Below are 27,222 nucleotides of genomic sequence, written 5' to 3'. Positions count from 1 at the left end.
CTAACCTGTCTGACCCTGGCTAGAATTCTTATTGAAATTCCAGATATACTGTTATCAAAAAAAAATAAAGTTCAGAGAATTAATATTATAAAAGTACCAGATGGTTAAAAATGCATCTGTTTAAATCCTTTTAAATACTCTATTCCTCATATATTGGCAGGAAAATTCTAATCTTTAGGGCTTTGGCTTTCTTCTTGGGCTAAACAACATATTAATAAGCAAGGAAAAATGATACTAATTGAAAACTTATTTTTATGGAGAGTATTACTTTGATAAGTCTGTGTAGACATGATGAATTGTTGCAAGGAATCAAAAATCTTCTCGGTATGATTAAATATATATTATCTATATCTAAAATTGAAGCTGAATGTGCTAAAATAACATGGTAATGTTTTCTTAAAATAACTCATTATTGACTAGTATACAAGAATCCTATTGAAATTTAATGCAAATGATGTAACAATATTGATAAAATACACATTATTCCAAACAATCTGTAATCATCATGTCTTAAGAATGACATTTCTTATTAAATGCACTTAATTCTTTTATCTTTTAAAACCATATAACAAATTAACATGAGAATTATTCAGTATTCTATTGTTACTTGGGATTCAAAATATTAATTATATAAATGGCAAAGTCATAGATGTTTGTTTTTTGTATTTGAGAAGTGCTGTGGAATACTGAATTTCAAAAGAAATTTCTGTTGTACAATTTCAATGAAATTCCACAGGCAAATAAGACTGCTGATTTCCTCACCTAAAATGTTGGCTTTCAGAGGTTAGAAGTAACACGTATACAAGCAACAGGAATTAATTATTTGGAGTACGCTGGTCGTTTGGTGCTTTGGTGTGAGGGAACCAGGGATAAAGTTATACATAATTATAACTATTCTACTTGTTAAAGATTTAAAAGTCACCTATGATATCCTTCTATTGCCTTTAGTGGAGATAACTGTAGCACACAAGGCACTTCTTCAGTAAAATATTCTAGTAGTTTCAGTGCCTCTAGTCAAAACTAGTCCTAAGGATATTGTTAAAAGGGCTGGTGATTTTGATGTGAAAGGAGACAGAAGGTAAGGTAGGAAGCATGTTGTACAACCCGGGCTACAGGCTAGGCTGTCTGGGTAACCACAACAATCTAGTCAATCGAAGAGCAGCACATTTATATCTATGTCAGTAGGCTATTTGAGTTTGTGTGAACACATACACAGTGGTGGGGGATAGAAAGCCAGCATTTCCTAGTATTAATTCCAGAAATGATCACAGATAATTGAGCTGTTGAATAGCTAATACATAAGTATTCATTCTATTAGTCAGCATGTAATTAGAACTTTAAATTTTGTAAAATACTTTATTATTTATCTCAGTTGCTCCATATAGCAACTGTGTATGGTGTGTCAAACATTATAATGTCCATTTTATGATGAGTAAAACCAGGTTCAGAAAACTTTTGTGATTTGCACAACTAATCTATGTTAGAGATGGTATTTGAAGCCAGGTTCTTTACCCTGAGGTCAGCACTCCTTAGTAGACCACACTGCCTCTTCCTAGACTGTTAGTTATAGTACATTAGACATCTACCCTAAAATAAATTAGTGAACACTTTCTCTTGCTTCTGTTCCTTCTTCATTTGGGAGTTCATGTTTATGAAAGAACTCTATGGTAATGCCTATATACTACACTGTAAAATTAGATGTTAGTAATTATATATATATATATATATATACACACATATATATGTGTGTCTACATATGTATGTGTGTATGTATATATATGTAGCTGTATATGTGTGTATATGTATATATGTACATACAGACACACACAAACATATTATATATGTATATATATGTGTGTGTATATATATATATATATATATATATATATATATATATATATATATATGGTTGTCAGAGTGAATGAATGCTTTTGTTTTCTTGACTCAGTTATCTGTAGAACCTACTACAGCATCATGGCTACTAGAGTGAGGAGAACAGCATGTTAGCCCAGGTAACATGTATTAAAGTAATGTGGTTAATTTTTGTTCCCTGAAACTACCCAGATAGGATGTTTCATTCTGATATGAAGGTTTGTTATTCAGCCATTTCAGTCATGTCTGACTCTTTGTGATCCCATTTGGAGTTTTCTTGGCAAAGATACTGGAGTGGTTTGTCATTTCTTTCTCCAGCTCATTTTACAGACATAGAAACTGAGGTAAACAGGATCAAGTGACTTGCCCAGGATCACTAGTGAGTGTTTAAGGCTGGATTTTAATTTAGGTCTTCCTGACTCCAGGTCCAACACTCTATCTACTATACTACCTAGCTGCCTTGATATGAAAGTTGCCATAGATAATAAAAGGATACCAGTAGAGTATATTATGTAACTGATGCTACCAAGCAGGGATTACTGCAAGTATATTCCTGCTAGTAGATGATAAGAATCTGAGGAACAGCCTAATTTATCCTAGAGGGTCTCGTCACGAGAAAATTCATAAGATAAACTTTTCAAGTATGGAAGTATTTTTGTTAACTCAAGTCAAAAAAAGTCATCTGTTACTAGGTAGTATAACATTTTCTATCTGCATCAATATATCAAGTATCCTTGATTTTAAGAAGCATTTAAGCTATGTCATTTGGTAGACTAAGCAGAATTTTATGTACACAATGAATTAAATATATAATACACATATATAATATGAATTTCTTTAGCATGTGTTATAGCCTGGTTATATCCACTGTGCCCCTTTCGACTGCCCCCGAAGGATACTTGTTTATAGTACTTCATTACTTATAGCCCTCCTCCTCCTCCTTCTTCTCCTCCTTCTCTTCCCAATAATACTAAAATTTTGAAATTTTAAAAATTAATTATTTATTCTAGGAGAAGTTGAGGATCATTAAAGTATACAGCAATTCAATCAGCAAGTAAATCCAATAGACATTTATTAAGTGTCTATTATGAGTCAGGCAATAAAGACATTCTACTTATAACTTTTCCTCTTGTTTAACTCTACGGCCAAGATGTTGATTTACTCTGCTTATCCCAAATATACGCACGTAGACACACACAGTACAAACATATACAGTTTATGTTATCTAATTGTCAAATTATGTAACTAAATGTTAAAAATGTATTATTTTTGACCACTTTGTGTTTTAGGGATGGATAGATACTAATTTTGAAATTAATAAGCATATTTTATTTGCAATATATTTAGGATATCTTCACTTTTCACTTCTATATTCAAAATAACTTTGGAAATAAAAATCTGGGATTAGTATTATTAGTCTACCTTTATTTTATATTTCCTAAAGAATTCAAGCCCACATTTACCTGGGACTTCTTTGGATTTCACTGTGGTTTATAACACATAGGTTAACATGAGCATTTTTAGAATGATGATTTTATACTTCAAACTATTCTTTTTAGGTGGGATAGAAAGACAGTACATATGATGGAGAGAGCACAAAACTGGGAGTCTAGAGAGTCAAATTCTAGTACCAGCTATGAAGAACCTACATCATCTCCAAAATTTACTCTTTCCTTATTTGTAAAATAGGAAAAAATATTACTTGCATGATCTAAAGATTTAAGTAAAATGTGTGATAACCAGATTTAGACAGGCAAATAGTCTATTTACTTATGATTCTATATCTTTGTCTTATACTTAATTTCTGTTAGCCATAGGCATTAGACAATAATGCTAAATACGAAAAAGGTGCTCAACAAATGATTGCATAACTTTTTGCATTTGCACCTAAAAACACTACCCCATACATGCCATTGAAAACAGCAACAACAAAGCTATCAATCTAAAGGTTTAATAAAAGCTTGTTAACAGAAATTACAAACATTAATGAAGCTTATTATATTTTGGATTTAAAATTTACATAGTCCTTACTAAGAATAATCTTTAAAAGGTTTTGCGACCATTATGTTAATCATTATTAAATTTTTAATTGATAGCAAAACTTTTTTTTGATCAACACAGATAACTAAAGTACTTGCTTATAGTCACATAGACACCAATTGTCAAAAGTGGAATTTGAAGCAATTCTTCCTGACTCCAAGGCCAGCTTTCTATTCATTATACTATGCTATTTCTTGATACTGAAAATAGTTGAACAACTCTATAGACCTAAAGATTTAATATATCAATATGCTACCAGTTAGCTTTATTAGTATTAGTAACAAAAATTAAAAAAAAACAAAATAATCTCTTATTTTACACATTTTCTCTTTTTGAGGCATTCGAAATTAAGTGCCTTACCCAAAGTCACACAGTTAGTAACTGTCTGAGGCTGGATTTGAACTCAGGTTCTTGAGACTCCAAGGCTAGTATCCTGTTAACTTCACCACCTAGCTGTGCTCCTTTATGAAGTTTTTAAAGATTTGCAAAGCCCTTTCCTCACAGCAATTTTTTTGAGGTAGAGGTAGATTTCAAATGTTGAGATTTTATTATAGTATGAAAAATCAAAGAATGTTAGTTTTTTAACATAACAGTAACATAATAGAGAAGTTACTTTGTTTCTTGATCTTCCATAAGGAAGTAAATTCAGGGGAAAATTTCTACAGTTATATTTAGAAGAATATCTTGTGGTAAAAGTGAAACATTTGGTTTTCCTTTTATTAGCATATAAATAAGAAATGAAATGAATATTGCAATTCTCTCCAAGATAAAAAAAATGCTTTTTAAACACCTAATCAGAGATACTATATAAAAACCCCAAATTAAAACTTATTCAATCTATTACATCATGTTAATATGATTAGCTATTAAGCATACTTTTGGAAAATAGACCAAACAATATGAAAACCAAATATTATAGATATAAATATTCATAAAAAATTTGGCATGTAAAAAATAACCAAACTTGCTTATCACTGAATAAACACATATTATTAAGTAAAATGCCTATCAGAACCATAATTAAGACACTTTATGATATACAGGAATTAATCTAGGTGGAAACTTATAAAAGAGTTAATCTAGGTGGGAAAAAATCCACATTTTAAAACTGAAAAACAGCTATCAAAATCTGGTAGTGTAGTCTTCAAAAGTGCATTATTCAAATTTCATTTTAATTTGACATGATTTTTTAGTTAAAATTACGGAAAGTTTTCCACAAAAATCTACTTTATTTCTTCATGTTCATAAAAGTAACTATGATTTCTGAAAGTTATCTCAGGAGAAAGGAAGCTCTGGCATGTCCTAATAAATTGAGGAGACATCCTCAGGATACAGCAGAATTTATAACTTTTGTCTTATCTATTACACTTTAGAGAAGTTTATTATCAGAATGTTGGTCATTAGATGCTTTCTTTTTTCTTTTTTTTTCTTTTTCTTTTTGGTCATGGAGATGTCCTAAAGACTGTTTCATACCATAGATTTCTAACCTCATAGATTAAATCACTGCAAGACATTTCTAGTATTGTAACTCCTTACCACCCAATAAAGGTCAGTAATTAATTTATAATTTATAATCTTGAAGATGTCCTTGGGACACAAAGGGATTAAGAATAGACTAGGACATTGAACATAGGGAATCCTGATGGCAAGGCTATACCATGGATTTTATGAACTACACCTTGCTATTTTTTTCCAAAGTATGGAAATTAACACTCAAATTTAAGGTCATTTAAATTTGGTTGTTTATTAATGATTAAGGAACTATTTTAAATGATACTTAGGTACTTGCAAAATACAAAATTAGAAAAATACATTTTTATTATTTGGATTTTTTTCTCTTCATGAAGCAAGACATTCATTTATTTACAAATATTTGGTAACGTAAACAGGGGCAAGCAGCAACTTGGTGGTACAATGGATAGAGTTCTGATTCAGGAACTCTCTTTTTCCTATGTGTGAACCTGAGGAAGTCTCAACCCTAATTACCTCAGTTTCCTCATCTGTAAAATGAGCTGGAGAAGGAAATTGCAAATTCCTCCAATATTCTTTGCCATGAGAATCAGACTTTTCTGAAAAATAACTGAACAAAATAACAGAAATGTGGAAATAATTGCTGAAATTTCTATGGTGCTTTAAAGTTTGTAAAACATTTTATGTTATCTCAATTGAGCCTGTGTTAAAATATCACACTATCCAACTGATCTTAAATATCCTATTAAAACTCTCTCTCTCTCTCTCTCTCTCTCTCTCTCTCTCTCTCTCTCTCTCTCTCTCTCTCTCTCCCTCTTTCTCTCCCCCACCATATTTTGCTACATTTATCATCTATCTCAATTGGTTATATGGTTATTATCATGCTTTTCAGTGGAGTGTGTGTGTGTGTGTGTGTGTGTGTGTGTGTAAATATTTTGGGCAGCTGAGTGGCACAATTCTGGACTTCCAATCAGGATGACTCATCTTCCCGAGTTCAAATCTGGCCTCAGACATTAATTAGCTGTGTAAATCTGGGCAAGTCACTTAATTCTGCTTGCATCAGTTTTCTCATTTGTTAAATGAGGTAGAGCAGGAAATAACTAACCACTCCAGTACCTCTGCCAGGAAAACCCCAAAGTGGGTCGTGCAGAGTCAGAAATGACTGAAAATGAATGAATGATAATAGATGATATCTTCTATCAACATTCAGTATAATATAATCACATTTCACCCCTTATCTATTTATTTATCTGTCTTTTTCTATCTACCTACATAAATCATCTATTAACTCTGTGTGTGTGTAGCGGGGGAGTACATGTGTGTGGGTGAGAGGGTAGGTTGGGTGGATGAATTTAAACCTATGATTTCATGGATATAGAGAACTCTGGTTGAGGAAATTCCCTCTACCAATGTAGAGCCACAATTATCCAACAATTTAGTCTTAGAAAGCTTATATATTCTTCTCAACAATTAATCATTCCCTTTATAAACATAAGGTTACATGACTGTATATTTTAAATCAAGTTGTATGGCTAAAACTTAATGTCTTAGCATCAAGACTATTTAAGGAAATAAAATATATGGCATGACATCATTAGATATTTTCATTAAGTCCCACAGTGAATCATTTTCCTTAGTAGCACTTCACACTTAGCTATCATCTACTCACTTATTTTTTTTAACAACTCAGAATCAATTAGAAAGAAATATAGTCCAACAGAGGGCAATATGGAGTAATCAAAATATTTCAGTTAGAAGACCTAGATTCAAATCTAGATTTCTTTCCTGATTAGCTTATATTACTGTTGGCCTGTGATATACAAATTCTGATCCTTAGTTTTGTAATGTGTGAAATGTGAGTAGGTGACTGCCCTTATGTCGTAAAGTTGTTCTGAGGAAAGTACTTTTTAAATGTTTGTGCTATGTGATGTTTGCTCTTATTCCATAACTTCAGAACTATCTTGACATGAAACAAAATAGGCGATCAGTTGCTGAGAATTGTATAGATAAACATTGGAAGAACAAAGAAATTTTGATGATAGGATTTGGAAGAATTCATATATATTTTTGTGTAGGGTAATGGGATGCAGTGTATAGACAAAGGTGACCTTGGAGAGTGAAGAACCTAAATTCACGACTCCCTCTGACCTATGATGTTTGTGGTCTTTAGGTCATTAGTAAGTTATTAAATCTCTCTAATTCCTCTTCCCTCTCCCAGCAACTATATGACTAAAAATGTCAGAGAATTTATTGGTAAGAGAAATTATTTTTCTGAGAATATTGTATCTAGGAAAGCACAAGTATGATACCTACATGTATGTGTTTGAATCATTTCTAGATACACACACATTTATATATGGAGCATACTTTCTCCTTCATAATTACACCAAGGTGTGGAATACATTTTTCAATAAGAAAAAAAGTCTAAAAGTTAACATTTATTTAGCACTTAATATATGTCAGGAATTGTGCTTTACAATTATCGTATCATTGATTCTCACAGCAATCCTGGGATGTAGAGATTTTTTTAATCCTCATTTTACAGATGAAGTAACTGAGGTAAACAGTGGTTAAGTGAGTGGCCCAGGGTCACATAGCCAGTGAGAGTCTAAGGCCACATTTGAACTCAGGTCCTCCTGACTTCAGGTCTGGCTCTGTCTACTTTACACCTAGCTTCCCCAGCTATTATCATTAGTGTGAAAGGACAAATATTATATTGTGAGGATATTTGAATTAATTCTCTAGTGAACAGAGATAAAAACATTTTCCTTCCCTGAATCATATAGACTTTAAACTGTGAACTTACATTAAAAAAATCACTGATAAAATTTCCTTTCTATGTGACTTCTCTCATTGGGAAAAAAAGAAGATACTTCAGGTTCATATTGTCATTTGTTTTGCAGAAACATGGCATTTAAACATTTCCAAGATCTACTTTGGGCAGAATGTAAGCTCCTTAAGGGGAAAGACATTTTTCTGTTTACTTTTTGCCTTTATAACCCAAATTCCTATCATCACACATAAAATAGACCCTTAACAAATGTTTAGCAAGAGGAAATGAAGAGTTTTCCTTGTGAAAAGGGAAACCTTCATTGCCACAAAAGCTATTGTTCTCTTGTCTTGGGAAGAAGTAGGAAAGCAGTTTTCCTTTCATTCAATTATCCTTCGAAATATTTCTTTTGAAATTAATATCTTGTAGTATAATCATAAATGATGGTGATGTCACTCAGAAATTCCTGTCAAGCAGCCATAGAAGGGAAATAGAAGCTAATTTATAAAACTACGTACTTTGAGAGGTTTAAACAGCGAACATTAGACATTTTTTATCAATGAACGTAATAATAAATTTTAAATTGTTTGTTTTCAAAGAGGTTAAACATATATTCCAATCATCCTAAGGAATATATACAGAGTGACTTTTTAAATGACTGGAGAATAATTATTTCTAAGAAAGTTCAAGTAAGAAACGCAAGTTTGGAAAGAAGGTAAAGACTGCAATACAGAGAATGAATTACCATAGTTTAGGATGATAATGAATATCATTAAATAGGAAATTTGAGTTATCATGGAAACTATGTTGAGAATAAGTCTACATGCTTAATTGATATTTACTTTTATCTTCTTACAACTTTTCAGATTTAACTTTCTTAAAAATCACCTTTTTCAATTAGCATATAAAACCTAACTCTTTTTTCTCAATCTATTTTTTCCCCACCAATGACAACACTTTCTACATGAATTTAAATGGTATTGCCTTATTTTCCCAACCAGTAGATTTTATCCAACAGCAGCCACACAAGCAGGAACAAAACACATTTATCTGAAATTTTCATGTAGCCTGAAGTTATTATACATTAGAAAACACTTGCACTTCACTAACTTCAATTCCATAGCTCAAGTAAAAACTCACAGTAAAAATGGTCAGGTTTCAGCTATGCTTGGGTATTGGCCATAAAATAGCAAGAAAAACTGTCTAAACTATGTTCCATACCTCCCCCTCACAAATAAATCTTGATTTAACCCATCTACCATTATTAAAATCACTTTCTGACACAAAACAAACCAATATAGCTACACAATTTGAAACAACAACCACAACAGCAACTCTGAAATGTTGAAATATCCATGTATTTAGATGGGAAGAAAAGTATGTTGGGAACAGAATAAAGAATTGAAAAAAAAGCAGATTAGAAAGGCTAGGCATGGACCATTTCAAAAAGTTTATCATAAAGGAGATGGAAAGTAAAATATTGTAAATATATATGGACAGAAATGAGCCTCTATTTCTATATGATTTGCAGTGGACTAGTAGATTTTTTTTTCCATCTTAATTCTCACTCCACTTTAAAATAATGTGTAACTATATATGATACCTATGCATGACATAAAATGTAACATGCATAAAGTATGTATTTATTATAGAGATTGTACTCAAACTGAAGATTTATCTTATCCAATGTCAAATACAATTGTGATTTGGGAAACAAATAGAAATTCTCATCTAGAAATTTGTTCAATTAAACTTCTATGGATGCATCCATTGGCAATTTTATGTACACATATTTATGTTTCTGTCTGGTGCTGGTCTACTATTCTATATTATTTGGGCAATGTAAGTAAAACAGAGAAAATATTTTTTTAATCTTTTAACCATTATTTTAATACAATCAATTTTAGAAGATTAACTTAATAACAATACACACTATATATAATAAAATGCTCAAGCATTTATGATCCCTAAATATTAATTGTAAAGTTAATGAATATTTACTTTAAAGAACAATAAGGTCAAGCAATGGCCAATTGCTCTCCAAAATAAGGGATTTCCTTCTCAATGATATCATATGGTAGAAGGAAGAGGAAATTTAGATAGATAAGTCAAATGTGTGTGCAAAACTACCATCAGGATCTAGATTTGTTAATTTTCCAACTAAATGATATTTTAGTGTAATTTTTGTATAATTAGCTTTCATGTAGCAAAAGAAAATCAGATGGCTGTGTTAGACATTTCTGACACATATTTCTCAAAGTGTAATGTCAAAACATGTGCACTAGAGATTGAACTTGCCTTAAAATATGACAACACTGAAAATATTTGTAAGTCAGCCTCAGTCTCCAAGCTGACGTGCTCTAACATTACACTAAGGGAAATATTTCTTTATAATTAGTTATTTCAAAACTTCAATTGAAATAAACAAAAATGATACAATATTGTGTCTTGATGGACTTGACCACAAGCTATAAACTCTTTTTACTCTTGTTCTCTTATCCACCTTTAAATATATGATAATATAGGAGATGCTAAATTATCATTAATCTCTGATTAAAAGTTTGGGTTTTCCCATAACTTCCTACTCTACTCCTTTGTAAGACCTCGGGTGCACCCTTTCTTTAACTTCTTTCATCTCAGCTCTCTTTTGTGATCTTGATTCTCTAATTTAAATCATTAGAAAATCATAGTTTTGGCTAATAACTAAATGGGCACAAGTAAAATAACATCCAATACCTCTATGAGTAACAACTGCATGTTCTTTAGTTCTTTCTATCTGCTCAGCATTTCTTGGTCTTCTCCTTGTACTTTGTGTATCTGCTTGATGAAGAAAGAGCCCGTCCTTGGATGTGTTGGGGTCCAGACCTGAATTTCTGAGGCTTGTCACTTGCACTCGCTGTTCCTCAGAAAGTCTAGGGGTGGTGACAGCTGTCACATTGGATGCAGTAACATCTGCAGATGTGCTAGCAACAGCAATAGCATCAGTGGCAGTCGCAATATGCTCCTCTAACTCACCAGTGGAGGAAGTGTGGGTCAATGTAGAAGAACCTGTGGGACACAGTAGCACTAGATGCTAACTTTTTCTTTTAAATTTATTTTTTTTAATTTCTGATCAGTTTAATTGATTAAATCTCCTTCCATTACCTTAAGGACAATCAACATGGAGAGGCAAAACAATGGCACTTTATTAAAATGCACAAATAATCAGATTTGTTAAATTGTTAGTAGACTCATGGATATTACACAGATATACACCACATTTTAATATACTGAACAGAAAAAATGAAAAACAAGATTTTCTTTTTTTTTTCAAATAGTCCTAAACTTTTTTTCTCATTCTTTGCCAACAAATTCTTTTAGTGACCAAGACCTGTCAAATGCAGAATTTGGACAGAACAAGCAATCATGAAACCACACTTTTCTTTAAATAACTTTTGAAAACCCCATGCCTCTCCTTAATTACTGGAAAAACACCATAGCATCTTTTTTTGTTTGTTTAAGAAGAAAAAGTGAAAATAAGATGGGGAAAATGCATATAGAGCAGCGACTTTGAAATAACTCTGCTTCATAAGTATATGAGAGGCAATTATCACATAGCCAATAAAGGATTGGTCTGGGAGTCAGAGAATTTTATGTCAAAATCCAGTTAATGACATGTACAAACACCAAGTATGTGTAAGTCATTTAATTCTCATTGACTCAGGAAACTATTAGATAGAGTTTCTTGACTTGAGTTCCATAATTTTTTCTCCTTTTTGATACTTTGATGTAATTGTATTTAAGTATAATTAATGTCCTTTTATTCATCTATACTTTATTTTATACTTTTTAAAGATGTTATTCTCAGAAAATGTCCATAGACTTTACTAGGCAACCACGGGATCCAGGAAATAAAAACTGTTAAGAAACCTTACTTCAATGGTTATAATGTTTCCACACTGATAATCATTGGTATAGAGTATAGAGCCATATAAATAGCTATGCTTGAGTCTATCTATATACATATTTGGGGAACAAAATGAAAGCTGAGAAAAACTAAATATTGTGGGAGGGAAGGTTTTTGAATTTAGTGGCATTTTCATTCAATGAGTTTTAAGGAAACAAAACACGCAACCACAACAAATACATTTGAGAGGACATGGACAGAGGTTACATAGGATAGGCAGGCATAATTAGGATATGAGCTGAATCGTTGGAAGGGATATCGAGATCATTGGGATCCATGATCCATGAGCAGAATTTCTCATTCTTATATATCATTTCATTGTCCATTTTGGAAATGTTTCATCAAAACTGACTATTCAGCTTTTCTATAAAAAATAAGAATTGATTCATGCTCTGAAACTGCTAACAAATTGTAGTTGGCTATTCCAGAAGTTTCGTTGGCACAAATGGATTAGCAAAAAATTATCAGGAAACTTCCAACTGATTCATGTTTATTCCAAAGTGTCTGAGTAGGAAACAATTTGACCCACATACCTAAGCTTTTTAAGATTTTGATATAATTTTGAATGTTCATTCATGGAACAAAAGCAAGGATTTTCTTTTCATCTCTCCCCTCCCCCTTATTTAATAATCTATTAAAAACTGCACTTGATTATGGATAATCAAATTCTTATGTAATGCAGAAAATGTAGCTTTTAATAGAATCTTAAAACCGAATGTGAATATGTTTAAAATTATCTTGACAGCTAAAATGCTTAACAAGGAAAAACTATTATTGAATTTTCAACCTGCAGCCACTAATTAGGTACAATAGTTGGTTCAGAGACAGAAGACTTCTGAGTATTTTTTAAGCCAATGCTCTATGTTTTTACATACCTGCCTTCTCAATAAACTGTCTTTTAAAATTCTATTCTTTCTGTGTAATTACATGTTTTAGACCAAGATACATCAGAGTATTCCAATCATTCAGTGAGAAGAAAAGAATTCTATATTAAAAAATAATGTGACACTGTTCTGAAGAACTTGCTCTATCCTATTTCCCAGAGTATATCTGGATGCTGCAAAACTAACATGGAAGACATGCATGCCACCCTGACAAGGAAAGAGCACCCACTTGTGTCTAATCTCCCAGCCCAAGTACCATCTTTGGCACATGTCAGCACAGCCCTCAGTGTTTGAAACATAAATTAAAATGTAAATAAATTTCAACTCTAGGAATTATAATTTTAGAAGGGGATGTAATAAAACCCTAATGATAGGATTAGTCAATGGATAGTGACTTGGACTTTAAGCCAGAGAGGCCCTGGGTTCAAATCCTGTCCCTATTACTTACTAGTTATGTGACCATAAGCAAATTACTTAATCTCTCTGAGTTTTCTTATCTATAAAATGGGGATAATTCATTGCTATGAATAAATATGAGGAAGCATATAAGAAAACTTACAAATTTTAAAGCAGCATGTAAATGTTCATCATTATTAAAAACCCAATATACAATAATATAGGATTTCCTAAATTGACTAATCCTCAAATAGATCTGTGATCTTATTAATTTGGATATTCCCTCCAATGAAACAGATTGCAGTTCATTCATACCTATTTATCATGTTCCATTCTTGTCTATGTGCTCCCATGAGTTTGTCCCTGAGAATCCACCCAACATTCAGGAGGGCTTTCCTGATTTTCTTATGACATTGAGAGGATACTAGTATAACAATGAGACTGTTTGTTATCCCTCATCCTTGCCATGCAACCAATCCATCTCTTTAACTGCACATTTCTCTGGTGATTTTCTTTATTTCTGTTCTTCTAGTAATCTATTAGCAATTTAATTTAATTCAACATTTCTTAAAACAAAAAATTTTAAAGCCCAACTTTAATAATAGCCCTTACATAGCTTTGAAGAATAATGCTATTTTAACAGCTTGAGGTGAATAGAAAACATCTCTTTCCTAGTCTTCCTGAAAAGTGTGAGAGACCTTTGATGTGTTGCTTATTTATTTTAATTTGTGCTTCCAAAAGTTAAAGTGTCCACAGTGGCATTTACATAAATTATTTTGCAAGCATGAACAGAAACTCTTTTCATATTTATTTTACTTGCACTCAAGGATTAAGCAGATTTTGTGAAAACGTGATGTTAATTTCTTTTTCTCTAATTTAACATACTCATCCTGTTAATTTTGACTGGCTGTTATCTGAGTAAACTTGGGAGTGGTTAAACCTTTCTGACCCTCAGTGTCCTCATCTGTAAATCAGAGCAAGTACTAGAAGACCACTAAGGCTACTTCTAGGTATAAATAACGTAGAATAGGTATGTTTACATATGCACATCAATGAAATCATAGGTACAGTAGAAATAAACATGTATATTCACACAGTTTTGTTTATTTATATTTCTTTGGACTAGATCTAGATTTTACCAGCATGAGAATTCCCTCTATCAATTAAGATAAGTGACTGCTACTAATGTTAACCCCTAGAGAATTTCCTAAAAGTGCACTGAAAAGTTAAATGGCTTGTTTAGGGTCACATAGTGAATATGTGTCAGATATGAGGCTATAGCATATCTCTGACAAAATGATTTTAATCTTATCATGCTGGGATATTATATTGATAGCCCAATGAACTTATATTTAAATAAAACAAGTAAATCTTGGAATGGGGTTAGCAGAATGGGTTAAATAAGTGTAAAGTAAATTATTCTTGTCAATACTTCCCTCCTCTGGGAGCTTATCATTTTCATTGAGATGCTCAACATTGGTAAGGACTAGAAGTTTACATCTTAATTTCAAATTGTCTCCAGAAACAGGAAGAAGTGGAAACTTTAAAAATATATGACTAAAACAAAATCATCTTGTTTGGGAGAATAATGTGGCTTAGAACACTGCTCATGAGAAGTTACAGCAGTTTCCCTGAAATGGTATCAGATATTCTTAACATACTTCAAGTCCTGAATGAGCCAACATAAGTAAACTAATCAGCTGTTTGATTTTTGGCTTTCCTGAGGTCATTGTGATTATACCAGAAATCTTAGAAGATCTACAAGCTTAAGATTTAGTAGACATACTGAGTTTTTGGTCCAGATTTAGATCTTAGCATTGCTGCACTTTGGCTAACTTATTTAAGTCCAAGTCTGTTTCATAGTGGTTCAAAATTCTCCATGAATCTTCAAGCCTAAACTACTGGAGGGTTGATGGCAAAGGGAGACCCCTTTAGTCTTTAACTGGCACTACCAGAAAGGCACAGTGGATTCTGCTATTAACTAAAACCCAGTGTCCCCCAAAATCTAGGTGCAAATGACATAGACTTAGGAATGCTATGTATTAAAAAACAAAACTACAGATTTGGAATGAATATAAGAGTTCAAGTCCAATTCCCATCAAATTTATGAATCTCTCTTGCCTATAGCCATGTTCAATAGATGGTTTACACTATGCTCATCTATCCATCTTTGATGACCTTACCATAATGCTTAATAAATAGCCCTTTACAAAAACCCAAATTATCATGTAGCACTTTCCAAAGTATGATTTTCTTTATATCAGACTCTTGACCAGATAATGAAATTATCAAAGAAGACCGAAGTTATATGTACAACATTCAAAAACTGATATGAAAGAATAGCGATTCCACATGTAAACAATTTTAAGTATGATTTTTAGAAGAATGTTTTCCAAGACATCCCTTTGAAAGAATATGTAATTTGAAGTTAGCTTCCCTCTCCTCAAGTAAGAAAAAACATTATTCCAATTGTTACTAAAATGCATGGTTTAGCCACTGTACTAAGAAAACAATTTTATATAAATGAATAGATTGCTTTAGAATGTCTTCTTTTACACATTTTGTAGGAAATCTATATGTGAGCAGTGACAATATAATCCAACTGACATGGGTAAAATGCCGCAAGATTAACAGTTTTTAATGCAGCTGATGGGAGTAAGTTTCATTACTATATAATCTTTTAATGCTTTTGTCCATACCTATGATTTCAGTGGTATAGGGAATTCTGCAACGTAGAAATTCTCTCTACCAGTGTAGATCAACAACTATACCAAAATTTATAGTCTTAACAATTTAAAGAATTGTATACATCACTGAGAGATTAAATGACTCTTCTAATTACACAGCCAGTACATGACTTAGGTAGGACTTAAAGCCAGGTTTTCATGACTGATTTAGGCTTTCTATCCACTGTATCATAATCCTCCTATCTTTATCTATGGTGAGGTATCTATGGACAGATTTTCCTTCAAGTCAGTGATCATTTCATCATTGACTGAATAGGCTATAAAAATGAATGACAACGCGAGGAGAGCACAATTTTAATATCTTAACAAAACTCTTCCTAGGAGCTTTAAACAACTATAATCTTTGCACAAATATATCTGTGCTTTATTGTGCATTTAATGAGGCTATGCAATTTTAGTATATATATATATACATACATACATACATACATGTATGTATGTATGTATATATATACTTAGTCTTATTTTTAATTCTTGATTAAAAATCAAATTTTTAACGTCGAGTTAATTGTAGTCATAATTCAAAAATATGGCATTATTCAAAAATAAAAAAATTTACATATTACAAGAGGCAAATTCAAACGTAAGGAAGAAAAATTCACATTCAGATACATTCATTATTCATTTGAAATAAAATCAAATACAAAAGTATTAACAGTCTAATGAAAATTAAAATATTTCTGATATCAAATCAATTAATCAAATATCTTTCAAAGTAAGATATTTACAATTTTAACACATATGAAACTTATTTTCGTAAAATTCACAAGCACAACTTGTTGCAAAAATAAAATTGAAACCAAAATGACTTATGTACAAAGCATGCTTATTTAAAATAAGATACAAAAAAATTATCATGCTTCAAAAAAGTGAAATATGAAAAAAGACTATGAGATACAAAATTGATTTAGAATTTAATTATTTTCAAGATTACAATAATTTTGCCTGATGATGATTATGGTGAAGTATTTTCTTTTAAAGTTTGTCTATTTTAAGCAATACATTTTTATGTCATCAAAAATTAAAAACATACAACAATGGAAATCCACTTCTATTATGTTTCAACAGTGAAATCATGCACGTTGATTCAATCTGCAGTCAAAATACCATGAACAGAATTACTTTTCTCTTTTAAAAGTGTAATCACTTATTTTAGGGTGGCATAAAACTTTGGAGATATTTCTTTCCTTTGCCTTTCTATATCAGTCTAATATTGAAACAAGTACTATATTGCTACTAGGAAAATGAAAATTTCTAAAAAATAAACTATTCAAAAGCAAATCACAATCATTAATGTAGTTGTATAACACATAGAAAAGGAATATCAAAGAATATGAATTATAAGAGACTGCAGGCATCAATTCCAACCCCTTTATAGATGAGGAGACTAAAGTTAAATGAGAACACAGCTGCAAATGTCAGAGAATTTGAGCCTAGTTCTTGCTTTCTCTGAGTAAAGAACTCTATCCACTATGCTATGCTTCCTATTGATATGAAAAAATAAAAAGTATTGATATGAAAACTAAATATGGGTTAATTTATTTTAAACTTAAAATTTTTTATTCATATTGGTAAAAAGTGACTTTGATTTCTATGGTAGTAAAACATCAGTGACTGCCATCTCAAGAGCCCCATTAAAATGGATCTAGGTACAGGCCCACTTGAGGCATTAGAGTTGCTTTTGGAAAAAATAAGGTAGTTCTTAGGTCCAGTGCTACCAATGAGTAAACTTTCATTATTTTTAAGTATTTCAAAATATGTGTTACTTTCTCACAACCAAAGAAAAGGAAGGTGGATTAGGCTTATATTTTTGACCCAGAATGGCAAAACCTTGAACAAAGGGTGGTAATTGAGAAGAAGACAATGTAGGGTTGATGTCATTGAAAAACAAGCAAACAAACAATAAGAAAACCTTCCTAACACTACGAACCACCCCAAAGTGGAATGGTCTGCCTCAAGAAGTAGGGAATATCCTCTTAGTAGAGGTCTTCAAGTGGAGGCTAGATGACTGCTTGTGAAGTATATTGTATTAGTGGTTCCTCTGGGGTACGTATTGGACAAGATGGCCAATGAGATCCCTACCACTTTTTAAATTCTGCAATTCTTTGGCTGTCCTTGAAGTACTGCTATTTTTTCAGCCACAAAAAGTTAAAAGGAACATCAAAGAAGCATAGAGGGTATGTGAAAATTAGTGATTAAAGTACCCACACTGGTGAAGCCCCTGCTCCTTTAAAAAATAGCAACTTAAATGGCAATGGTGTTAACACATACATATATCCATATATCAATATACATGTACATATATATAAGATGTGTGTGTAACTATGATCCTGTAGTTTATTTTATATTGGCACCTTGTTTTCAAGGAGCTATTTCTTTGTTCAAAAGAAATCCTGATTAGAGAAAAAGAAACTACTGTAGTATAAAGTAAAACATCTTGTGGAAATATATTCGTTCTCTTTGTCAAGTAAGGTACCTCCTGTTGCACAGAATAATTTACAAATGTTACCTCAATTGCTTAAAAAGTTAATTTACCAAAGAAGAATTCAAAAATTCTTTCAATGGGATGTTAAGCTATCTCAGCACATACATGTATTTAGAAACGATTATGTGTAAATGTAATTTGGATATACAAGGAAACGAAAGAAAATATCAGTGCAGGAAATATTAACTTTAATATAATTATAGCAAGTCCAGCTATTATAAGTTACATGTAAAATAATATTTTGTAATGTTTTATGCTTTGTGTGGCAGAAGTAAGCATCATTAAAATGAATTATATTGATTTCTAGCAGTTGGTAATAAACTCTTCTCACCTCATCTGAAATACCTATAATAACACATTTCACTGTATTTTTAGGTATTCAGTGGACATTAATTATTCACTATGGAATCTTTTCTTAGTTATTATAAATAGCACTAGAAATTAGAATTAGTAAATTAGATTTAGTATTAAATTTAGATTAGTAGGAGCATTTCATTTCACCTTTTAAAAATCTGAGGAAAAAACACCTTGCCATCAATGTATTTTCTATTCGTAATATGACTGAGCACATATATACCATATAAGCTAAATAGTTAAATAAAAAGGAATCCTGAAAATATATTTGCATAGTTTATATTCCCACATGTTCATAGAAATTCTAATTCAGTTGGTATGAGGACTACTCTAGAGGAAATCCCCTCTACAAATATAGATTGAAACTCTATCTGAAGCTTATTTTACTAGAGAGTGCCTTGGGCTCAGTGAGGTTCAATTTCAGTGTAGTGACACTGACAAAATATGCCCAAGAAGAGACTTGAAACCTAGTGTGCATGACTCAAAGATTAGATTTTTATGCACTAATGTATGCTTCTTCTTTAATATTTAATTAATGTAAGAAATGTAAATGTAGTCAAATTATAGGATCATAAATGTAGAGCTGAAAAGGACCTTAGATTAGAAGGCATCTAGTCCAACCCTCTTATTTGATCTCTGACTTGATTTTATTTTGGTATGTTTCACATAAGTCATCATCATTAACTTAGAAGTAGCAAGACTATTTCAGGTAGAAAAAAAAATCCCATGACCCATGATACTAAGGAGATTTACTACGAAGAGCTACATGAGGAAATTATAATAATACTAGTTGGAATTTTTCTAGAATTTTAATGTTTGTAAATCATTACACACAAGTTATCTCAATTCACCCCTTCAATGATGTATAAAATGTTGACAGAAGAACCACATCCTAACACTATTAAAGTATCAATCTTGTTCAGCAGAAATTCACTGAATACCATACATATTTCAGCATACATAGTATATAACCCTTCTGTTCCTGAGTTTTCTCAAGGATATGGGGAGGATTACAGCACTTTCCATATACACGTGTAGGAAAACCATGTAAATAATGAGATAGTTCATATAAACTGATTTAATTACCTAAAGTGGGAGAAGAATGATAATCCACTCTTACCTCAAATTAAGATATATGCATTTGCTCCCTTCAACAATTTTAATTGAGGTTGGGAGCTAATGGCTAAGCTGGTCTCATAATTTTGAAAATGGAAGTTTTCCTTGCAGAGTGGTGCACTTTGTCTTGAATTAATTACCTCCACACTTCCTTCTCATAAAATTCCTAGCTTCCTACAAAAAATAGTGCAGGTGATATGTATTACATGAGGACTGGTAATGAAAATATCTATTACTCTCTTTCTCTTGAAATAATTTTGTATTAATTTACAGATAGATGATAGGTAGATAAATAGATAGGTGAGGGAGAGAGGGAGAGGGAGAGGGAGAGGGAGAGGGAGAGGGAGGGAGAGAGAGAGAGAGAGAGAGAGAGAGAGAGAGAGAGAGAGAGAGAGAGAGAGAGAGAGAGAGAGAGAGAGAGAGAGAGAGAGAGGACAGATTCTCTTCTTGACTCTCTTCCTGACCTATGCCTCAAAACTATGCCTTCCCTATTGAGAGCTCATTCTGGAACTTCCCTCAGCTTCTGGAGTCTCCTAGCCTTAGAAAAGATTGCCACTCCTGCAGTCCGTTGACCCTGGAATATTTTTCCACAAGTCTTGCCTCTCACCAACCCCTGTATTTCATTGATGAGTTCCTCCTGGAGGTTCCTTGTGATGGCACCACCTCCCTGATGTCATGGTCCTCTTCCAGTACAAAGGAGAAACAATAGTATTTGACAGTACTTAACAGAGCACCAGATACTTTAGAAAAACTTAAAAAATGCTTATTCCCTCCCTCCCTCCCCCCTCCTTCCTTCCTTCCTTCCTTCCTTCCTTCCTTCCTTCCTTCCTTCCTTCCTTCCTTCCTTCCTTCCTTTTTTTCTTTCTTTTCTTTTTCTTTTTTACTGTATCTGCCCAGTGTGCTTCCCTTTGAGGGGAGGGAATTTTATTTTTATCTTTTTATCTCCAAAGTGGCTGGAGGGGGTTTTCTCTTTATAATAACCCTGTCAGGTAAGGAATGCAAGTCTTATTATAAACTCATATTATGGGAGTTGGTGGGGGGGGGGAGGAAGACAGAGAGAGAGAGAGAGAGAGCGAGAGAGAGAGAGAGAGAGAAACAGAGAGACAGAGACAGAGAGACAGAGACAGAGAGAGAAAGATAGAGAGTTGCTTACAGTAGAGTCACCAGATGAGTAGAAATGATATTTGAAAAAGTTAAAATTAGGAGTAACTTGAAGTTTAAAGACATGATACTCCAGAGAAAACTGTTCTGGGGAGCCATAGTACAGTTTTATGTGTTGTGTTTCATATTTTATTAATTTTGATCAAATGGAAATTGCTGCCAAGACAAGCAGAATTTTAAAGTAACAAATTGTAAAACATTAGATTATTATGCAAGTAATCATTTGAGTGCATCTACACATTGGTAACATTAAATGCTTCGATATAAGCATTTTGAAATGCCATATTCAAATTGAATTTACTCACGATGATTGAATTCAAAATGAATAAGTTGCTTAATTTTTTTAAATCGGAATTCACTTGAATCTTTATTCATGTATGTGAAACTGGCAGACCATTTCTGAAGCTGTTTCTTATGCAAACTATTATATAGATGAAATGTATATTGATTCATTGTAGAAAAAAATTATCACATATGAGTGATCCTAGTGAACTATTAAAAAATATATCTGCAACTGAAGAACAATCTTCAGGTAGAAATTAAAATAAGGTTTGGAGATAAAGTTTTGGTTAATGGAAATAAACATAAACTAAAAAAAATCACATTGATAACAAAATTTGATGATCAATAAGTATGAAATTTATATCTAACAAGTCATTTTCAAATGCCATGTTGTTTACATGCAAGGTATGACATTTATGTTCTGAAATTAGAATTTGGACAAACAAAAATGAATGTCTTGCATATAAATATTTTTAAAAGACTTAAATGTATCAGAATTCACAGTAAACATCTCATTAAAAAAGCCATGATTGGGCTTATGCTATTGAGTTGTACAGAGTTACTCCATTAAATGCTGCATAACTTCAGGGATTTACAGTAAAATCTCAACAGAGAGAGATGTCATTTCCTAATAACTCTAATAGAGTGCTGAAGCACACTAGTGTTAAAACAAGACTTTGTAATTACTGAAACTTTGCCACCCCTCAGGAATATTTTACAGCTTGCACTTTTCTTGGACCTCCATGGGGAGTATATTAAATAAAATCAGCTTTCTTTTGCTGACAAAGTCAGCCTATGGGAAATGATGTATTTACAAGAGTAAATAACCTCAAGCCCTGTTCTCTGCCAGTCAAAATTAATATAGGTAGAAAACAAAATACTCCATTAAAGTCTTATCTTGATGCTTCATCTTAGCATGGAGGTGACCCTTGGTTCTTTAGAAAAATTTGAGGGAGGCCCAAGCTCTGGTAGCCCTATCAAAGTGGATAGGCTTCAACTGTCAGCCATTGTTGGTATGTGTAAAAAGACCAGCTTAACAAATAAAATTTAGAGAACCTCATCAATAGAAGATTGTCAAAGTACCAGATGATAATGCTTTAGTTACAGCAAATTATGAATACATGAAATGCATAGACTTACAACATATATGATTCATATATTGAGAAAATAAGCTTAAAGATTATCTAAATCCTTATATTCTAGTTTATTTTTCTTGCTATGTCTTCTACTCCTAGAATTCATATTTTTGTGTAGGCAAAGGAATGCAGAGCCAACTACAAGCAGATGATTTGGGAATCATTCTGAGATATTAGAGAAGGGAATTAGGTTTCAGATAGGTAGGAAAAAGGCAAGAAGATTTAGTTTTTTAGAGACTCCAATGAAAGACCTCAGAAGATTTGGGTAAGGGTGAGGAGAGGATGTGATAACAGTCTTCAAGTATTTGAAGAGTCATCATGTAAAAGAAAGATTAATCTGGTTATGCTTGGCCCCAGAAAGCAGAACCAGGAACAGAGTAAAGGTTCAAAGGAAGAAATTTAAGCTTATAAACTTAACAAATCTCTTCAGAATGTGCAAATGGCTGTCTCTGGAGATGGTTGTAGTTTTCCCTTTTTTTGAGGCTTTGAAACAAAGGCTGAATGATCAAGTATGTAGCCTGAGAAGAAAATTATGGATCATCTATTAATGGAGTCTTAATAACCTCCAAGATTTTTCCCACCTTTTGGGGGATCTGGTCACCTATTTTTACAAGCCAGAAATCATAATATGGGAGCCTAAAGTTTGAAACCCTAGATTAGTCCTTGAACCCAAATGACTTAAGCAAAATCTACTGATAACTTTGTGAAATTCCTTGACTTCCTAAGTTTGAAACCCAGAGCCTCTTTCTCTAAAAACTCTCCCTTTTGAACTGTGTATTTACTAATTTAAAAGTTTTCACCTTTTTAACCCAAAACACATCACACTAGCACAGACCTGCACAACTTGTAAACTTCTTCCAGTTACAGATAGGTTAGACTTGTCAGAGGTTGTTTGCCATGAGTCATGTGACAAACAGGAGCAGGTGCAGTGGCAACCCTACATTTTCCCTGGGCCACTGGAAATCTGTTGGGGGGGGGGGGCGCTGTAAGTACCCAGCAGGTGAAATATTTACTTACTTCCCGTGGTTTTTTTCTAAAGAGAACAAAACAGAATTGCTCTACACAAATCCTTGGGACAACTTCCATTTTGGAGGGGGGTTGTTTGTTTTGAAATATATTTATTTAATCAGCATCTTTGTGTTTAAGGTAGGGTCATGTTCCTGTTCCTCCTAGATGCTAAGAATTGAGGGATATTCATGTGTAGATGATCCCTCTGATCCATGCCTGATTTCCCCTATATTCAATGAAGAAGTATAACTAATACAGAGCAAGTCTCTTGACCGTTATCAGTCTCTGAGACATACTAGCTGTGTAATCCTGGGTGAGTCACTTAGCCTCTCAATAACTCAGGCAATTTAGCAATTAACACTACAAATTATAGTGCAGGTAAGATTTTGCATTGGTAAAGAGAGTTCCTCACCTGGCATTCTCTGTAACAATGAAATAAGAAATGTGTGTTTGTGTGTGTGTGCATTCACACTACGCACTGATAGATATGCATTCACAAATATAGTCATATATATGTACGTACAAACATATATCTTCATCTCTACTACATACCTATGTACACTGTACTTAGGTGGCGTTTAATAAATGTCATTAAATGAATGACAAGTCAAAAGACTTATTATATTACCTTTTATTTCTACCCTATCAGACTGTAGGCAGAAGAATGCATTCATTTATTCATTGCTTTACAAACTCCTTTCTGGAATAAAGTTGCCTGGACTCAAGTCTCTCCACCCATTGTCTCAAGGATTATTTACATAGGTTATGTCTCTGCTCTTCTCATGATATTTCTAAGGTCTTATTTAGCTTACAAAACTACCCGGGGCCTCTTCTTGCCTCTATTCCCTTTGTAGGTTCATTATCTGTCTTGTGTTACAAATAGCCATCTTTTCACATACTACAAATGAACCTTTATCTTTTCAAGCAGAAACTGGATGTGGCTATATGTACAATTCTCCTTTTCCTTAGACAAAGTAGGTGCTGATTTATGTGTATTATATCCAAACTAGTAAGGAAGATAACCTATGTTGATAAATCTATCTTCCCCCCTTCTACAGGTGGTGTAGGACTAAATTTCACAATTAAAGTTTTAATCCCTCGGTTAAGCATTGTCAACTTTATTGGATCTTCTATTAAGACATGACTATATTCCAGGGGGATAAATAACTAAGACTATAATTTGGATCAGCCAGATCTATAGTGCAAAGAATACTAGGTTAGGAATCATAAGGCCAGAGCTCTAATTCTAACTCTGCCTGTAATTGCTTCCAACTCTAACATTCTAAGACTTTTTTTTTCTTTTCTAAAAGGAGGAACTGGGTCAGCATGAAAGCATTGGGTGCCCCTGGGAGGAAAAAGGAAACAGGATGCTGAAGGTGTGCATGGCAGGAGTGAACAGAAAGGAGAGTTAAAGAATACTGGAAACAATTATTTTAGGATGCATTGTTTACATAGGTCTTTGCCTTAGTTATCTAAGTAACTCAATTTCTTTGGTTATAGCTATAGAGCTCAGTCTAGATTTTGTTGTTTGATAGTTTAGTTTTCTTCTGGAAGGAAGGAAGGGAGAAAGGGAGGGAAGTAGGAAAGGGAGGAAGAGGGAAAAGAAAAGAGGGAGGGAGAAAACATGTATTAAATACTTAAGTACCAGACACTATGCTAGGTGCTATACAAATATTTTCACATTTGATCCTGACAACAACCTGAAAGGTAGATAACGTATTTTTCCTTCATTTTATAGTTGAGGAAACTGCAGTAAACAGAGGTTAAATGATTGATCTAGGGTCACAAGGCTAGAAAACGTCTAAGGCTGGATTGGTACTCAGACCTTCATGACTCTAGGTCCAGTGCATCCATGGCTCTACATAACTTCTTTAGAAGAGAGAACTGAATTGTAGATGAAAATCTGAGAATCACTTTCCAAGAGGCCATAATTGTTGTTAAGGCAGATATTGTAGAAGGAAAAAACAGCTTCAAATACTGACTTTTGGGAAACAACTAAATTATTGTTCAGGAAGGGAATGAAAAGAAGGTGAAAACCAACACATTAGAAAGGTAGGAAAACAAGCACAAAAAAGTTGCACTTCTGAAGCAACTGACTAGTAGGAAGAGATGTTCAACAGTGTCACAAGGTGCAGAGAAGTCTAGAAAAATGATCAAAAAAACATATCACTTGACATATCAATTAGAAGTCATTCTTGATATTTGTGAAAATAGTTTGAGTAGAGTAGGGAGGGTGAAAGACAGTGCAAATGGTTGAAAAGAAAATGGATAGGATTGTGTGGAAGTATTGGTTTCTGTTGTACATAACTCTTTCAAGAAATTCAACAGAATAAAGGAGGTGAAGGTACTATGATAGATGGAAAAAAATTGGTCAAGTGTAGTTCTGCTTTGTTTTAGAAATGGGGAAAGCTGTACATATTTTTAGATTAATGAGAAGAAACCAGGGAGGAAAGTGAAGGTATATGAGAAAAAAAGATGACTGCATAAACAGTTTTTGGGAGTGAGGGAAAGAATAGGATGAAGGGCACAAAGGGAAGCATTGGCTTTCTTTTGTGGTCATATAGGAGAGAATGGGTCATGTAGTTGAGAGGTTTTGAAGAAGTTAAGTGCAATCATCTCAGGAAACATCATTTTTGAAGTATCTCACCTTGATCTGCTTAGATAATCAAGAAAAGCAGCTGTTACAATGGTTATGATAAGCCAGGTAATGATGGCATGAAATTTCCCTATTGCATTCTCTCCAATATCAGTTTTTAACTTTTTCCCATCATTTGTGAAGTTACTCTACTGGGCACAAAGTTACCGTGGTTCTCTTGATGTGATCAACCACATGAAGTCTGAACTCCGAGAGCACCTTAACAAAAAGTGCATTCTACCTTCTCCAAATGCTTTTAGTCTGTGTTTAGGTCTTTCTTATGCTCATATAACACTATACTTTTAAAAATTATTCATAGTTACGCTTGCATTCCCCTAGAATAGCAAAATCTCATATTTTTAAAGTGCTTAGGAGAGTGCCTAGCATATAGACTCTATAAATTCTTTTTTCTTCTTCCCTGTCCCCCTTTCTTTGACAATTATGGCTATATAGTATTCAACTCCATTATCAATGATAATCATTTAATATCATTTGAATTTCAAAAAGGGCCAAAGCCTGAACTAATCCACCAGATGTGCTTTGCTTTGCTTAAATGCCCCTCCTATGTCAGCAACTTCAAGACCAGATGAGGCTGAACAGAAGCATTCTTCCTGCTTGTAACAACAAAAAGACAGAATGAACAGACCCTGTCTTGAGGAGTGGGACTTTTCATATCTTGGTATCCTATGGACGTATACCATACAGGGGAAACACAGATATCCTGGGATTGTAATTTCAACTGACACTTTGTCAATTGTCTTGTGTTATTGTATTTACAACTTATTCAACTAAGAAACTTCCTTTTTCATGGTATGGTTAAACACATATAGAGACCATAAATGTGAGGGACAAAGACATCCCAAGATTGAGATTGTTCTAAAATGTATTTAAGGCTAGTCATCATTTTATCAGTCAGTCAG

At 33.0% G+C, this 27,222-nt stretch overlaps 1 protein-coding gene across 3 annotated transcripts in view; it reads right to left on the bottom strand.

Moving 5' to 3' along the window:
- Positions 1 to 27,222, bottom strand: part of CSMD3 (CUB and Sushi multiple domains 3) — a 1,632,969-nt gene that overhangs the window by 965,577 nt on the left and 640,170 nt on the right. The window contains exon 7 of one of the 3 annotated variants that reach the window (XM_072603249.1): positions 10,889 to 11,200. The exons of the other annotated variants lie outside the window; for them this stretch is intronic. Within the exon in view, the coding sequence (XP_072459350.1) occupies positions 10,889 to 11,200 (312 nt within the window). The remainder of the gene's footprint in view (positions 1 to 10,888; positions 11,201 to 27,222) is intronic. 3 annotated transcript variants of the gene reach the window in all.

The sequence above is a fragment of the Notamacropus eugenii genome, chromosome 4 (genome assembly GCF_028372415.1).
Source record: "Notamacropus eugenii isolate mMacEug1 chromosome 4, mMacEug1.pri_v2, whole genome shotgun sequence".
Classification (NCBI taxonomy): domain Eukaryota; kingdom Metazoa; phylum Chordata; class Mammalia; order Diprotodontia; family Macropodidae; genus Notamacropus; species Notamacropus eugenii.
This window is presented reverse-complemented; position numbering and strand designations above follow the sequence as displayed.